Here is a 17,941-nt window from a genome sequence, read left to right as displayed (position 1 = left end):
GGTATTGTCAGGTTATCTCTAGGAACAGTGCTACTGATCTTTCTTGTCATTACAATGAGGAAAAGTGAAGTTAACTGTTTAACACCTTTTTATATACACAGAAAGATATAGGAAGTCCAAATCAATATTGAACAAAAAATTTGAATTTATGTATATGTATATATATATGTACATGTATACACATATATATGTGTATTTTAATTGTGTATACACCCACTCCCATTAAATATATATTTATACTTTTTACATATCTATTTTACAATTCTCTCAACATCTCCCTGGTCATATTAATAGATTAAAAATAAGCAATTATTTTAAACAAAATCTGAAATCATTGATAAACATTCTTCAGTTCCTGAATAACATAAGCATTCTCCTGAAAGATTAACCATTTTACAACTTGCAGAAAAGTACACACTTTAATGCTGCACTTAAAAACTCTATTATATATTTCAATATGGCTGAAACCAAAGAGATTAAAATTGAAGTTGCTTTATCAAATCATTCTACATATTTTTCTGAGTATTACTCAAGGCTTAGTTGGGATTTTCACAAACCAGGATCATACCAGCAGTACCTTGAACATAAACCTATATTCAAAGGCACACAAATCAAAGAAGAAAGTAAGTAAACTTGTAAATATAAACTACTAAATATTTGACTGGAAATGCAAAAATATTATCTTTTACAATTTAAGTTAAAAGAAGCGGTAAAGACCAGGAAAAGACTGAACAAGATTTAAAAATCAGAACACAAAAAATGCTATGTTAGTTATTTAAGCCTATTAAAACATGTATATAAATAATAGATACACCTCCTGCCAACTTACCAAGGTATTTCTCCCTTTCTTCTCTTCTTTCCTTTGCCAGTCTTTGTCTTTCATCAGTTTTTAGAAATCCATCAATAGCTGAAGACAGAGGGAGGGAAAAAAAAAGCCTTAAAAAGCTGTTAAGCAAAACAAAGAAAGATCCAAAAGAAATTAAAAGAATCCATCAAAAAGAAAACATAACTACTGCATTTAACAACTCCAATAACAAAATCAATTTTGCTCTTGTATGTGGGCAGGTTAATGAGCTGGGATTTGGGCACCTCTTGAGCACAGCCTCCCACCCACTGCTGAACTCCAAGCACGGCTCCTCAGTGCAAATGCCTGACTCCTCTTCTCAGAGCAAACAAGCATGCTGTTAGTGCTTGTTTCAAAACCCGAAGCTTCCTTGGGAAAAACGGTAAGGATGCAATTAACATGCATTTATCTGTGTTAATAAGCTCATTTTAAATGTTTTGGCTAGGTAGAAAAAGGTAGCTCAGAAAAGCAGTGAGCAGCTACATGGAGTCCCAGCCTTTATATTTTTGGCTGACCACAGCCCCCCAGTTTCCTCGCTTGCTCAGCATTTCAACAACCAGCAATTACTGCTGGATGAGGCTACAGAATCAGCAGCCCTGCTGCCCTCTTTCCCAGGCAGGAAACACTTTGTTTCCTCCTGGAGTTGGTATCTAAAAGTAAGATACTTGTTTGGGATGAGGTTGCCTAAGGATGTTTTGTACCCGGATCCAGACACTCCAGCTGTTTGACCAGCATGAGCAGCTGAAAAGCCCAATTTAAGGAGGCAGGAGGGCACAGTGTGACACACAAGGTGCCTTAGGGTCACCTGTCTGCATGCCCTGGAACAAGCATCAAAGGGACCTAAGATGGACCTTATGCAACAGCAGGAAAAAGGCAACCAACGAGTACCTTGACAGACCATCCAGGGGATAGCATCCTCTTAAAACAGCTGACAGGGCCTCCAGTGCCCTCCCTTCCCTCTCTGCTCAGGATCTCCTGAGCTGTAAGCAGTGCAAACAGGCATGGTGTCTCACAGCACAGTTTACATCATTTGCAGTCATTATCTGGGCTCCCTACTGAGTTACTGAATTCTAATTAAGTCCCCTTCCTTTTGCTCTGAGAACTGCACCTGTTAATTTTATCAGATAAACATGAATGGAAAAATTACATAGAGTGCAACCCCAACTACCTTCCTGAAAAGTCACACTTGCAGGTTCCTTTCCAAAGGCATCCTGTCTGTGGGAGCAAGGATTTTGCATACGAAGTACCTTTCTCTAAAATGCACAGTTCTGTAGGAAAGGTGAAAGCCAGCCTCAGTGGCCCCTGGTGACAAAGGCAGGGTCTCAGCTGTCCCCCATTAATAACAGCTTGCTTTTTTCCCCAAGCACCTTCAAAGACCATCTCTAATCCTCCTCAGCACACACAGACTGCAATTACCTGGAGGCAGCCAGGGCCCTGGAAAAATGTGATTATAGCTCCCAGCTGGTTAATTACAACTCAATTTGTGGGTCAAATACATATTTATTTATTTATTACCAAAGACTCATCCTACTTCTATACTAGTCCACTTGTTTGCTCATTTGGCTGACATTTATTTTCAGATTTGACAAGGAAGAAGGAGACAAGAGGTGGCAGCTCAGTAAAGCAACCACAGCAAAGGTTTGTTACTGCTTTGAAGGGGCTTACAGCAAGTAGCCAAGAAGGTGAAACAGCATAGGTATTTTACAGCTCCAATGGAAAGTTTTTCAGTGGTCTCAATGTCAAACAAACATGAAACCTACAACTCAGGCCAGAAGCAGCAGAGGGATGTGAAATTCTAGTGGATCAAGAGCCCAAAGATGGAAGACTGAGCTTGGGAACAAGGAGGCTGGAGAAAGGAAAAGAAACAAACAGAGGCATGAATTAAGGTCTTCTGTGGCAAAGGATATAACCCAGGTGGAGAGGTGGAACCTAAAGTACAGAAACTAGAATGGAGATAAATGGAAGCACAGAAAGGAATAGCAAGAGAGTTCATGTCCATGAACTATGTTCACAAAATCCTGCTTCTCATCACTCTTCTGGCTTACAGTAACTAGCTCAGAAATCCACCAGCAAAATGCATCTCATTATGCCCATCAATAAAATCACAGCTAACTCATCTCTACTTTGATTTCTTCACAAACATAACTGGTAAAAGTGGATCTAAAAGCCTTGCTCACAACCCCATTGCTATCCAAAGTTGATGCACAATTTTTCAGGTTCACTTTCTCAAGCATTTGAATATCTCAACTCAATTCAGAAAATACTATAAGATGATCAGGGTTGTAATGTCATATATTAAAGAAACGAGAATGTATCCAAATTGAAACAATCTTTATTTTGCCTGTTCTTACGTATATATTACATTTTTTCATTTTAGGTCCCTTTGCTTATTCATTCAGTGCATGAGAGTTGAACCAAGGTCAAAGTTATTAATGCTTCTTGCACTTTTTTTCTGAAACTGAAAAGTAGACAAAACTGTACTTGAAGGCTTTTTGGAGAGCAGCATTCCACAACTGGCTATGTCACAGGTGAAACTACAAATACATGGAATTATGTTCATTACATATGCAATACACCAATGTGGAAAAAAAAAACAACCCACCAATAAAACAGTGGAGGAAAACTGCATTCTAATACATACAGGCATCAAACACAAGATGGCAAGAATAGCATTAAAATACCACAGGCATCCTCAATGCTGGCATCTCTTAACTCAAGTACTTGACTTTGTAAATCAGCATGCCTGCCAAAAATCAAACTTTACTTCAGAAAGTAAATACAGTTTTGAAGGACAGAATAACTGAACCCTGGGTGATAGCTTGTACATTGAGATAATTTTCAAAGGCCAAAACAACCATACTTTATGCATCTTCTATAACACTCAGATAACATTATAAATGCAGTGGGCACAGCAGTGACCTGTGGCAAGGAATTTCATTAATGACAGGAATTCAAATCCCTTTTGGCAAAGCAGAGTGCAAGCAGCAAGCTGGCACAGGTGACTATCCCGGGAATAGCGTAAGGGCATCCCTATTCCCTAGCAGGGAACTGCCAGCAGAGGGCAGGAGAAGGTCTGAATAAATAACAAAACCCCACGGCAAAGGCGCTCTCACTGAGCTGTGACCTCGGGTTAAGTCTGTATACGCAGCTTTATCCTGAGCCTTCCTCATATTTACAGCTAAGCCTCTGATCCCTCACTTAGAGAGGCACGTAACAGCTAACAACATGTTTAAGAGTCAGGATGTAAACGCAGGCTGGCTGTTCTTCTGCCAACCAGAGTAATGAATACAAAGGGATACTGGCAGAAAATTCCCTAATAAATGCTTATTCCCAGACTTGCAGAGGAACAAGGAAACTGCTCAAATAATAAGATCCAAGATTTTACTCTCAGGAAATGCACACGTACAAATTGCTTCTGCTTATTACTCTATCTCACAGCCCTCCCCAAAAATCCTTTGCCCAGAGTCCCCACTCTCTAAGGCATGTAACTTAGGCACTGGGCTAATTCCTTGAGATTGTGCCTCATTTCTTGATTGAGGAGGGCCAGCTGTTCATCTGGGACTTTATTACAATGAGCATTTCTAAAGAAAAAGACCATAACACATAAAACCAGTTTTGGATGCCAGCAGCAGACCTGCAGCAATAATGTAACAGCTGATGCTGCAGGATTCCTTCAATACTTCCATGTTACATCGAAGTAAATATTCACAGAAGTAAAACTCAACATGTTAATCACTGTTTCAACCCTTTTTTATGGGCAAGGCAAACCTATTCAGACTGATGAAACAGTGCCAGAACATGTCCACGCACACTGCTCTGCTCCACATCCTGCTTCTGAAAGCCTCTTGGTGGTTGCTCAAGACAGAGGAAGGCTGTCCTCTCCTGATGAGACATAGCAAGCTCTGTCTTTTAAAATCCATATCCTGTGTTTTGTGAGAAAACAAGTACCCAAGCTGAGGCTACATTTCAAAAGGACCAACAGGCTGCTTGGACATCTCCTCTCCTGAAATTCACACCCAAGTAATTGTCAGCAGGTAAGGTGTCTATTAATTTTTTTTTCCATTTTGTTATTGAACCCACACCCCCATCTGTTCTCTCTTATACCCCATGGTATTTGGTTTCACAATATATTTATCCACAGCAGATATCGAAGCCCTTGTTGGGCATCCTGACAGAAAAAAGTCAGCTGGGCATCTGAGACCAGCTCTACATAACAGTGTTCCACACACGGAGACCTTTGGCCATCCTGCACGACCACATCCAAGACATTTACACCTTTGTCCATTCTACCTGGCATTGTCCAACACTTTTAGACCTTGGCCACAATATGCACTGATGCTGATGAATTAGTGAAATTTCCCAGTTTGGATGCAGTTCTGCCACTGGGTGGCCTTGCCTGGGACACCACTGCACTTACACCCTCAGGACTGTTCTTTGAGACAATAACGAACAGACATTTTCCACCTGTCGTTGTTTCCCACTGGGTATTCCTAATTGAAGAAATGTTCAAGTTTTCAGCTATTAACTATACTTGGAGAGGAGAAATAGGTACAAAGATGTGTGTGACTGTACCTGGATGGCAATTTCTATTGGCAAAAGGCACTTTTCCTAAATTTTAATTTTAAAGCTGAGAGGCTTTCAGGTAGAGGCAACATGCAAACACCACAAGAGCTTTGCAGGTAGGTTCAGTAAGATTTAGTGAATTGTCCTTTTTGATAATTATCTTTTTCACATTTTCTTTAATTAAAAAAGCCCTTTATTTTATGGCATTCAAAAATCTTAATACAAAGAATCAGAATTTCCCTAGTTTCAGAGACTTAATTTTATTTTTAGATTTGCCAGGCTGGATTTCAAATATAACCAGAAAAGAAAAAGGAGCATTGTCCATTATGTCTAATTAAAATACCAGGATGGCTATTTGTTGTTATAAAGATGTTAAGTGGATGAAGTCATTAAAGACAAACAGTTGCCAAACACAGTGACATTTCAGAACCCCAGGCTAATTGTCTGAGAGGTGGCCTGGCAGATAGAACAGAGAAGCTGTTGGGGACTGCATGCTCTGGTTAAACAACTAGGACACCTGCCTTATGCTCCTGCTCCCCACCCTGGATTTTCAAATTATCCATTTGAATCAAGAACTTCAGCTGTAAAACATACTTACACAAAGACTGCAGTAGCAAAATACATCCTACTAGTATGTTTATTTAAGTTTAGGGTGAAATTGCTCTGAAATGCTGGCCAAATAACCTTGAAATGATACATAGAGTATATATACATCATTTTGTGATCACATATATTAACATAAATATCTTAATTACTACATGGGGAGGAAAAAATTGCTAAAATATTAATGGCAGACCTTCTCAGTTTTGCACAAGCCCACAGACACCTAATTAGCTCCATGGGATTGTGTACAAATGTGTGTGCAGCCCTAACAGTGCCCCAAGGAGACTCCAGTATCAGGCAGACACAGCAGATGCACCTCAAGAGCACTCAGAAAATGGTAAGATACATTAGCAGAATGCTTTTACTTATGAAAACACTAGATAATTAATCTAGTGTTATTATTTATTTAGGTTACTGAACAGGTCCCTATGATACAGCCCCACACAGCCCATACCAAGCAGCAGCACTGTGTCCACGTTTCCTACACTGATGTTTTATTCATGTGCTTCCACAACCTCTCAGGCAGAAAGGAGTCCAGAGGCTTAACCAGTTCTTGACAATGTCTTTCTCACACATTTAACACACATGAGCATTTACAGCTTTATTTTTCAAACAGCCCTAGAGCCCAGACCCATGTGACATCTATAGGTAAAATCTTCCCTTCTATAGCCTGTCCAGCAACTTTCTAGAAGGAAACACTGCATTCTGAAAAGGATAAAAACAAACAAACACACACAAACAAATCCAAACAAACAACAACAACAAACCGACAAAAAAACCTCACAAGAAATACTGTTTCAAATTCACAATTAACATTCTGAAACTTCTAGGGTTTGCCAAGGTGGCACTAGCTGGAAATCTGACACTAAAACAACAAGCAAACCTATGAACCCCAAAGCTATAAACATTTCAAATACAAAGGTTTTTCCCATGGCTGAAATACTTTACCTCCTTCATTCACTTACTGCCTATCTCCTGAATCAGCCATAGTCCCAACTTGTATTTGCAACTTATGCATTGATAAACTTGCACAGACTAGTTTCACTGACTTCAGCAGAATGACTTGTGTTAAAACAGGAGATATGGACATACCTTGTTAGGATGAAGAAGCCCATGCTTACCCCACCCAAATCTGAAAAAAAGTTCCTATCAATCATGTACTATCATACTGAATGGAAAATTAATTTTTTGGAAGAAGAGTGGCTATAAATACTGAAGACACGACTTGCCTGGTTCACTGTACTTTGACTTTTGCAAGAAAAAGCCTCAGTGTAAGACAACAGACCTCAAGTCACAGTTATTTTGCCCAAATTATCTAAGGGAAACTTTATAGGATCAGATAAAATTGTTTCCCCATCACACTAAATTCAATCTGAACAGCCTCATTTTAGGAACATATACATCAAAATGAACGAAATTCCATTTATTTGTAACAATTTTTGTTACCAAAATGAACAAGGAAAAAAGCTTTGGATCTATAGTGCATAGGTGTAGTCAGTAGCACTGTGTCCAATGTGTATTCTACACTAATGTTTTATTTATGTGCTTCTGTAATCTGTCAGGCAGAAAGGAGTCAGGAGGTTTAACCAGTGCTTGACAGTGTCTTTCAGATTTAACACACATGAACACATATATCTGTATTTATGTGTATAGTGTAGTCTAGCACAATTCAATTTCTAATTAAAAGTGTTGCTGGACTGACAATACACATCTATGTATCAGCGTCTGCTGATGTTATATATTGATTATTAGTTATTAGATAACCAGAGCTTAGTGAAACACCAGCATCTCACTGAGAAATTCAGCTATTTTTAGCATGAGCAGACCAGATGGGAACTGTAAGTACCCATTTCTCCCACCTCCACTGGCTTGTAATCCCCAAATGCACATTAAACCCCACTTCCTGCTCAAGTTAATTGGCTTTGCTGGTGTGTGGCACTGAATAGTGATCTTGTGCTTTGGTGGTTTTTCAAATGTCACTGCTGTGTTGCACTCTCCAGTGACAGCTGAAGTGCACAGAGACAGCCAAAGCCAGGGCTGAACACCTGATCCAACCTTCACAGCAGCACCCCACGCTGCACATTTAAACACATTTAAAGCCAAGGGGTGCAGGAGCCAGTACTTGCAAATACTGTCTGTATAACAGAGAGCTCCCAGATGTGAGCACCCAGGAAACCTGGAGCACACTGGGCTCAGCTCCTGTCCTCAGGCTCTGTGGCCAAGCAGCCCCAGTCACCTTCCCCTCTGCAGGGGGGGCTGTCCTGCCTCCAGCTGCAGGCCAGGCACCCCCACATCAGCACCCAGCATTCCAATTTAGCTTCATGGACAAGAGGGAAGCTGGAATGATTTTCCCACTGTGGCAGTTACCTGGAAGATGTCAAGCTGCCCAGCCCAAGGCACTGAAGTGCACTGCTGAAGGCCATTCTTGCGCTGCCAGAGCTCCTGCTCACAGCACCAGTCCATAGCAGCTGCAAATCTCTAATTTCAGCTGACTCAAGGGTCACAGGACAGCATTTTGGAGGCAACCCCAGCAGTCCCTGTACATCCTGCCTTCCACTGTGGCCTTTCTGCAAGCCATGGATCTCTGCAGCAAAGTGACTGCCTGCAGATGGGGCAGCCAATAAAGATTCTTTTTTATAATCAAACTGGTAATTAACCTCTATGTCTAGGTACCCAAACAAAAGCGTGACAAAAATTTACAGCTTGCTTCTAAACTTTCAGCTAGAAATTTTTCTTTTGAAACCTGAAGTGAAAATGACAAGGATTTGACAGTATGCTCTCACAAACTGTTCCTAAAAAAAATTAAGACAATCACAGAAGAAATGATAAAACAAAACAAAACAAAAATCTACAAATCAAAGGCTCACACTTGGGCAACAGAGGCTTGGTGGATGACCGCTTTAGAGGTGGAATTTGTACAGTGCAACATAGACCATCAACCTTCCACTGCACATGTATGAACAGGGATGGTTCTGCAGGTTCCTTTTACTAGGTCTGTTTTCATTTCAAGTCTTATTTAATAAAAACTGCAAAAGAGACACTGGTGCTTGGGGATTTGCTCTGAGTTGCAGCAAAGATACAGTTAGAGAACAAAGAAAACACTCTTGGCTCCTAACAATGCTTACGGAGGTGTGATGTGCTGCCAGCACATCCTTTATTAATATAACATGTCGAATTTTTTTTTCCCTAGATAGTAAAATTAAGTTTTTAACACTACCTTTATCTACCACTATACTCTGTCGTCCACGAGTGAAGATTTGGAGAAAACTTCAGGATGCTTCTGTTCTGCTCTTTGTGGTCCGCAAAGTAAATAAAGTATTTAACAAAAGAAGAATCCATTTGTAATTTCCTATTTTTATATATATGTATCTATCAAAAAAAAGTGTTGATGACTGACTAACATGACATGAAGCTATCAAGGACTGACCTAAATAACCTCCACTTGGCTCTATCCACACCTCATGCATTGCTGAAACAATGTATTATTCCAAATAGAAGCAGCTTCCAGCATCAGGCACAGAAAGTACATTTTCCCTGTGGTTTGGCAAAAGCTTCCAAAATAAAAAAGAAGCAAAGCTGATTAATCCACAGTACACATGATCAAGTGAACTTCATCCTCTGTGGACTTGGCTATGTTCAGGAGCAACAGTTAAAATGTTGCTCTTACTGTGCTTCACACTAATTAGATTTCCCAGCCATTTATTTCAGGGAAAACACCCATTAACTATCAAAATCAAAACAATTTATTCTAGAAACATGCACAGTAAATCCTCATATGGAAGAAAAGCTTTAACAATTAAATGTTTGCTTCGAAGTTTTTTCTTGCATTTTAGTAGATGAACTACACCAACACAGTTGATATTTATAATGTTATGTATGGACATACAGTTTTAACTATGTTTATGGTCCATGTCAATTCACCAAAGTGTATTCCACACAGCTCCTGGTTTTGCACCCCCAGTCTTGGCCCCTACACATAATTCTTAATAAAGCACATAATTTAGTGGTGGGCTCCAAATACCCTTTTAAATCCAGAACATGATTTTTTCCCCTCTGGCATTTATGCAGGCAGTCTCATCTGATGGCTTCAACAGCTAATTATTGGTGAGAAGAAAGGAGGATGGACAGACAAATAGATGTGATCCCCCACATTTAAGTTATTTTTCAAGAAATACAGACAACTGAGTTCTTGAAATTGAAGTAAAACACTTAAAACCTGCATCAAAATCCTTATTCATTTGCTTTTCTCCAGAAATACAGCATATTAAGTACACAATGCCCTATCAATAAAGGCCTTCTATCCTCAAGGCCTCAGCTACTCACAACATGATGGCCTTGAGTAAAAAGCAAACCCACAATAAGCCAAAAAAATCTATTAAAACTCATGGAAGTTTCTACAAAGAACAAGTACAGAAATCTCCCTATTATGTTTTTTGATAACCCAATAGTTCAGAGAAAAATCTGTAGGTTCTCCTGCACATTTTTTGAATAATTCATCTAAAATAAATCTAACAATAAAAATGAGAGGACACGGATTAGCCAAAAAACAAATTTAAACACACAGTTTAAATATTTCAGGAAAAAGACATATGATGTTATGCTATACTGATATTCATCTAATTAACTGCCTGACACTTAAACTGACAGGCTCAAAGAAAGGCAGAGACAAGATTAAGATGGGAAGTGTAAAAGACGCTTAATCCAGTGTCACAATATTAAACTGCCAAGATAAACTGACCAACAATAATAGCAGAATAATTTTCAGTGATAATGTCTTTTTGGTTATTTATAAAAAGCAAAACAAGAAACTGAGTGCTTGCAGTTTATCAGAACATCACTGTTTGGCTAAAAAAGTGCAGGCTGACAGATGAGTTTGAAAAAAATATTTGCAGGAAACATACTGAGCTCTAAAAGGAAACAACGATAATTATTTGCACAAGTGAACAGTAGCATAAATGTATGAAGGTTGATGATGGCTGAATTTTCACTCAGCCTTCTCCTGTGTGGGATGCCACACTGAATCCACCAAATCTAATCACACAGCCTGACTCCCTTTTGGCACACAGATTTATTTAATGCTATGACATAGTCTAGTAGCACGTGGTGTGGATGAGTTTGTGGGGATAAAAAGCAAGCTCTTCAATAGAGATAAATGCATGATGAATGCGAGGAATTGAAGGTCACACAGGCTTGGCAGACAATACTTTGTTCTAATTCATTTAGAAAACACTTGAATGATGATTTAGCAATTAAATTATCTACTTGCAATACAACATAATTATACATTTGGAGGATAGAGTCTAGTTGGCTTAATTCCTTCTAATGTGTGTTCAGACTTTGTAAGTCTACAATTAGCTTATATGTGGATTAGCTGGTATTTTCTGTTTAAAATTTACTTTTTAATTTTCTCTTATTCTTTGTTCTTCCCTCTCCCCCTTTTCTGATGTATTGCAGTTGTGGTTTTAATAAAACAATTTCTGGCAGAAAATTTAACTTGACTGATCCTGCAAATAAAACAAACACAGCTTTTTTTGGCAGCAAAATGTAGGAATTTACAGTCAAAAGCCTAAAACTTTGCACCACAAAATAGTAAAACAATTGGTTTAATTCTTGTAACAACCTGTCTCATCATCTTTCCCTGCCCAAATATCAACACTAAATCCCAAACTATGTTGTTTCCTACCTGATTATTTTTCTTTTTATGTCACAAAATCTGTAAGAAAGTTCTAGTTTTATATAATGCTTCAGGACATTTGCACCATTAAATCTTGCATGTTCAGTAATTCAGTGTCTGAGTATCTATTTAAAATTTACTCCTTATCTTTGCCTTTAACATCTCACTGTGGTTTTCAGAGAGACTGCTCAACCTCTCAGGCTGCCAGAGCTGGCATTACAGCTACAGAGTAGAGACACATACAAAAGTTTCCTCACATCAAGAACATAATCAATTATTTAAAACTATTCCTATTCTGGATCCTACAAAACTGAAGAAGTTTTATTTTAAAAATATCTTCTCAGCTATACCTCAGGGAATAACTGATGCAAATCTGCAACACAATTATGGAAATAACATATAATTATCAAGTGGCTAAATTTTTTATCTTCCAGCAATCTACCAGGTTTATTCAAGTTAGACTGTCTTTTCATCACTTTTTTGCTGTTTGCAATATAGTTATTTAGGATTTACCACACATAAACATGTCCTATTGCTACATTATACCTCAAAAATAAATGGGCTGTAGCAGGTAAGTTTCATATGATTGACTAAATAATTTACCATAAATTATGCAATCTAAACTAAATTACAAGTGATAAATAGTTGCTAAGGTATTAAAATTACTTGGAAACCCCTCATTTCAAATTTGTACTGTTTACAAACTGCACAGACAATGGACAACAGAAGGGTTTAATCCAAAGGAATTTGCCAGCAAAACAAAAACCAAAACACACCAGGATCTCAGGAGTCCCCACAAAAGCCACTCCAAGCTCCCTGACCACCCATGCAGTAACAGATCTGCAGGGCTGCACCAGAGTTTGGGGTAAACACTGAAATTACCTTGCACCCTTCTCCCCTCCACACTAACTCTTTCATTAAGAAGGTTTTTACACAGGGCACCACTCCCTTGAAGACACGTCTGACAGGGAGAAGGGGCCAGTGCCCCATGGATGGACCCAAAGTGAGGTTGCAGACTGGCTGTACCTCTGGGCTAAGGCACAGGTACCCCACCTCCAGCGCAGCTCCTGCCCATCCCAGCTGGGTCCCTTGATTCAGCTGAGCGCCCTACTGGCATGGCACTGCTATGCCCACTCTGCAGGGCTGGGGAGAGAGCACAGAAACTGTGCTGCATTACTGCCAATGCACAAAACTCTGAATTACTCCTTTGTTTCACATGAGAGAACTGCCAAAGTGCTCAGCTCCACATCTCTGTTCCTCACAGCCCAGGACCTCCCTCCTTGTACACGGAGAGCACAGGCTGCACACCAGCACTGAACAGCCCTGTGAAGCCACAGGACCAGTAAACACTGACTTTCTCCCGGGCTCCTTTTTATTTCTCATCCCTTTTACTGCTAGAGAAACCTGCACGCTCTTTTCCACTTCTGGCTTCCAAGAATCACTGACTGACATAAAATAGGGTGATTTTTCACCACACAAAACAACAACAATTAAACCACAACAGAAAAAAAAGGTAATAGGGTGACTAGTCTGCCCACTAGATAACAACTGAGTAAAACAATAGCTATGTCAATAGCAAGTAGTGTACCAGGTTCCAGGTATTTTTAAACACAAATGTCTCATCAAGTCAAACTGTTATGTGAATTGGTTTAAAACAAAACAAGCTTTTCAAAGTGATATTTACTTCTCTCTCTTGTTTTTTTTTTTAACAGATGATTATGAAGTGTGAAGATTTGACAGAAAATGAAACTGTTATTATTACATTCTTCTATTTCTATCTTAATAAGCAACACATGCCCACTATCCATGCCTATGAACATGCTGGGTACTGTATACATAAAAAAGGTTCATAAATAAACAGTTTTAACACACAGAGATGGCTGCTGGTGCACAAGTAACCAGAAGCCAGGAAACCATCCATTTGCTCACTGCACAGAGGCCACCAGCTGCTAACAGAAGGGAAGGAGAAGTTCTTCCGCTCAGTAATGCACATCCCAAGAAACCAGCAGCCACTCCTGCTTAATAAGTGAGAGTGATCAGATAAAAACAATTTCAGGAGGAAGAAAATGTTAAACCTACACAGCTATGTTTTGGGTTCCCCCAGCTCACTTTGTATTAACCTCTCACCTTCTTCCTAAGTTTTTGGACATACTTCTCATCAACATTTCCCCAAACTAAAAAGCTGGAATGTCAACAAGAATCATCAGGTCTTGACTGATGAAATGAAGTATTTTTATTTTGCCATCTTAAAAAGCAAGACTTAGGATGAAGGGTGTTTTGAACACACATCTGCTGAAGGGCAGATTCCTACCCTATGTAATCCATCATGGTAGTTCAGCTAAAAGATCAGGGCTACTTGCCTAATAAAATCTGCAGGTCTAAAAGTCCAAGGTGATAGGTCTATCAAAACCCAGGTAAAGAGCCACATATTAATGAAAACAAAACAAAACAGGACAACCCCATACAAACACAGCAAGTTCTGAAATTGATAAAGGTAGAACCAGGAGGAAATATGAAAGGTTTCAGTTTGAAAATAGGAAGTATTCAAGGTGAAAATGAAATCAGCCTGCTTTGCAAACTCTCATTATTAATATCATGAAGATGGGAGACAATATCCTGCACAGTGCAGCTGAGACAAACAACAGCAGGGAAACAAAATCATTCTTCTTTTCAACTGTAATACCACAGCCAGCACCAAGAGTTGTTTTCAGAAAACACTCTGCAGGGTTTATTTTGAATAAAAAGTAAAGTACAGCCTCTCCTGAGTCTTGTCTATAACTGCCACTGCTGCAGACAAGCCACAATGATTTCTTCTCTCTGTTGAAGAGGAGCTCTTAAGGATGTTTTTGACAACCACTTAAGCAAACAGCATGATACTCTCAAAGACAACATTCCTAAACACTATTTGAAGAGATCATATATGTTTCTCTCCTCTCATGAATATAAAAAATACGTGACTAGAGGCTATTCAGTTGCATTCAAAATTACTTTGAACAAATACATCTGCAGCCAATGATGCTGGCAACTGAGCTTTCTTCCTCTCACTGGAAGTGGGTGCGGGTTTTGTCTAAGCATTTTCCACACTCTGTGAAAAATTAATAGGTTGATTACTGTGATTTATACAAAGCAAACTTCTACAGAAGAATCAGTGAGCAGCACTCTGTAAATACTGTCTTTCTAGGCAAAAATATATATACCTTATATGGTGAGCCCATAACAAACTTAAAATTACTTTTCTTCATGGCAGAGTCCTGTCAGAAGTGTTGACTTTTATAGGAAGAGCCAAAGACTGGATTAGCTCTTACTCAGCCATTTTAAAATGATTTACAGCATGAAGAGTAAATAGTAAGATTCAGAAAAAGATTTATGTGTGACTAGATAAATAAGATTCCTCCCACATACATATATATGGTTGAAGGGGGAGGACAGAAATTGAAAAACAAAACCCATGAAAACTGGAACAGTTTTCTATAAGCAGAGTGATAAATAGTAGTGCTGTGTGAACATCTATCTTTTCAAACTCCTCTTGTGCTTGTTTATTTATTGGAGATCTCATGGCAGGCTTATTTAACCTTGAAAATTGGTGAGCATCCTGGCTTGGAAATAGTTTTAAGGACAGGAAAGTTCTCTCAAGTATCAATGAAAAAATTATTGCCACAACCTCCTTGTGCAAGGCAGACTTGAATTGGCCAAATGGGCAGCACTGAACATGTAATAGCCATGTTATGAATTCTGACTGTAAAGTACAATACACACATTAAGCTTTAGTGGTGGTGAGTGTTATCCTATGCTTATTTTAGACTTTATTTAGCAAAGAAAATAAGGTGTATTTATATACACCTGAGAAATTCAAATATGTATACAATGCTTCTGAGCAGACAGCTGAGTGCTACTAGGATCATTACCTGTTTCCACCTTTATGGAGTTTGGCTGTAGAGAGTACCAGTATGCTGAGTTCTGCAATTTCTCCTCATTGTAAGCAGTTTTCCTCTCTTAAAAATAGAGTGAAGAAACAGATAAAGATGCCCTCTCCCTACCTTTCCCCCTTCTTTTTTTGAAATAATTCAAATTACATCAAAAGCAGCTCTCTGCCTTCAGGGTCTGCCTATGCACACCCCTCTTCTGGCATGCCTTGCACCTTCCCACTTCTCAGCACAAATCTGCACAAGCTCCTGGCTCCCCTCAAAACTCTACCCCTCAAAGAGAATGCCATCTGCACATCCAGCCCACTGTTCCTGCAGCCCTGCAGCTTTCAGCACAACTGTCCTGCACACCTCCCCTGACTCACCAACTGCCCCAGGAAGCTCCTGAGGGATTGCTGGGGATGATGTGCCATCCTTGGCAGGCCAAGTGCCAGCAGCACTCTGCTGTCAGGGGTGGCTGGCATGCTCCAGCACACCAGCTGCAAGCAAACCACACACCCCACATGTGCTCACTGTTTTGGGAAGCTTGAGAAGCCCACAGCCAGAAAACAGACATTTTTCAGGACCATAAAGTCTCTCCCTCACACCCAGCCACTCCATTCACAAGGGAAGGTGGTTTGGACACATCCATGGGCTTTGCCACAACCTCCGCCAGCCATGACGCTGGCACTCCTGGCCCAGGGCAGCTCTAGGCCTCACAGAGAAACCATACACGGGCTTTCCTTACAGAAATCACATCAGCCCTTACTCCAAAACATCAGTTTGGGTACTGCAAATGTGTAGTTGGTTTGTTGCTTTCTAGAGTTCATGCTCTGAAGGGTTGTGGGTTCATACAACCACAGCACTAACCAGGGAGGGAAAGAACCTCAAAAAACCATCTGGTCCAATATTCCATGAGAGAAGGAGCCCAGATGAGATTATCTAACATCCTGTCCAGCCCCATCTTGAAAACATCCAGTGATAGGGCCTCCACCATTTCCCTCAGGAGCTTGTTACAGTGATTATTGTTGTCACTGTAAAAAAATTTATTTCTTTTATCGAGGTAAAGCCTCTCCTGGTAGCATTCCTTTTTGCTTTCTCCAGGTAGCTACTTGACAAGACAGAGCTTCCCTTCTCTTTGGAGCCATCCTTTAAGTACTGGAATATGGTGATGAGCTCTTGAGCCTTCTCTTCTCCAGGTTAAATGCCTGGTCTCCAACGGGAAAAACAGAAAAATACAAGCAAGTGCCTGTTGATACCCAATGGGGCAGAAGAAAGCTGTGAGCGGAAGCCCAGGCTGCAACACAGATGAAAGGGCAGAAACAAGAGGTGGATGTTCTTCTCCTACTAAAACTCTAGGAACAGACCTGCAGTACGGTCCTGGAATATTGTAAGCAGGACAGCAGCCCAGTCAGGAGCATCAAAATAATCAGAGCCAATTGTGCTAATTACAAGTCAAAGAATTCTCACATTTTTGCATGTTTGGAACAAAACAGAAACACACACTGCTGTTTCTTTCATCAGTGTGCATTAAAACAGGACAGACTTAAAATGACAGTAGAAAAGAACACTTGCTTCCTTACAGTAGCTGACTAGATTAGATATCATTGTCAATTTTATTTAAGAGAGGTGCAAGCATAATTTTCTCCACTGTACCTTACACTAAGAGTCTCTTTGTTTTCCAATAGAAGACAACAGAGAATCAATGCAAACAAATTAATTATACAGTATTAAAATATAAATATTTCAAAGCTCACGTTTTATATAACTTTATCTAGGTGCTCCCTGACAAGAATGGGAAAAATGTTTTATACTTAACTGACTGGGAAAATAGGTTTATTTTTCTTCTTGAACCAAGTTAGTCCAGAAATATTTGATGAAAAAATGTCAGTTATTAATCAGTATCCAGATGTCAATACAGAGCTTTCAGTACTGCTTTAATAATAAAATATTCAAGAAAAATAGCCTAAATTTAGAGATGGGATATAAATCCTCTAGTGAAAAACTGTTCTTACTCTATGTTTAAGAATTCTTCTTATGATCCCTCAATCATTCAAACTTCAATGAGGAATAATTATTCAGCTACAAAATTAAAATCCAAACTGACCCTAAATCATAAACGGCTTTTAGAAACCATCTCTTGAATTTTATGCCTCAAAATTCTAGAGTACATGATTTCCTATATAAAAAGTGCACACCAATATTTCAACATCACACTTCCATAAAATCAAGTTTTATTGGATCTTAAAATACACATATGCCTCTATTTTTAAACTTCCAAGTCATATCTTAATCAAAATGTACATAGGAAGATACTTGAAACAACATTAATTTGTTATACCCAGTTAAACACTC

General features: G+C 39.3%; 1 protein-coding gene across 1 annotated transcript in view; it reads right to left on the bottom strand.

Moving 5' to 3' along the window:
• The window catches only part of MAP7D2 (MAP7 domain containing 2), a 79,941-nt gene that overhangs the window by 35,859 nt on the left and 26,141 nt on the right, over positions 1-17,941 (bottom strand). The window contains exon 4 of the mRNA XM_031061212.1: positions 830-907. Within this exon, the coding sequence (XP_030917072.1) occupies positions 830-907 (78 nt within the window). The remainder of the gene's footprint in view (positions 1-829; positions 908-17,941) is intronic.

The sequence above is a fragment of the Geospiza fortis genome, unplaced genomic scaffold, assembly GCF_000277835.1.
Source record: "Geospiza fortis unplaced genomic scaffold, GeoFor_1.0 scaffold285, whole genome shotgun sequence".
In the NCBI taxonomy this organism is placed as follows: domain Eukaryota; kingdom Metazoa; phylum Chordata; class Aves; order Passeriformes; family Thraupidae; genus Geospiza; species Geospiza fortis.
This window is presented reverse-complemented; position numbering and strand designations above follow the sequence as displayed.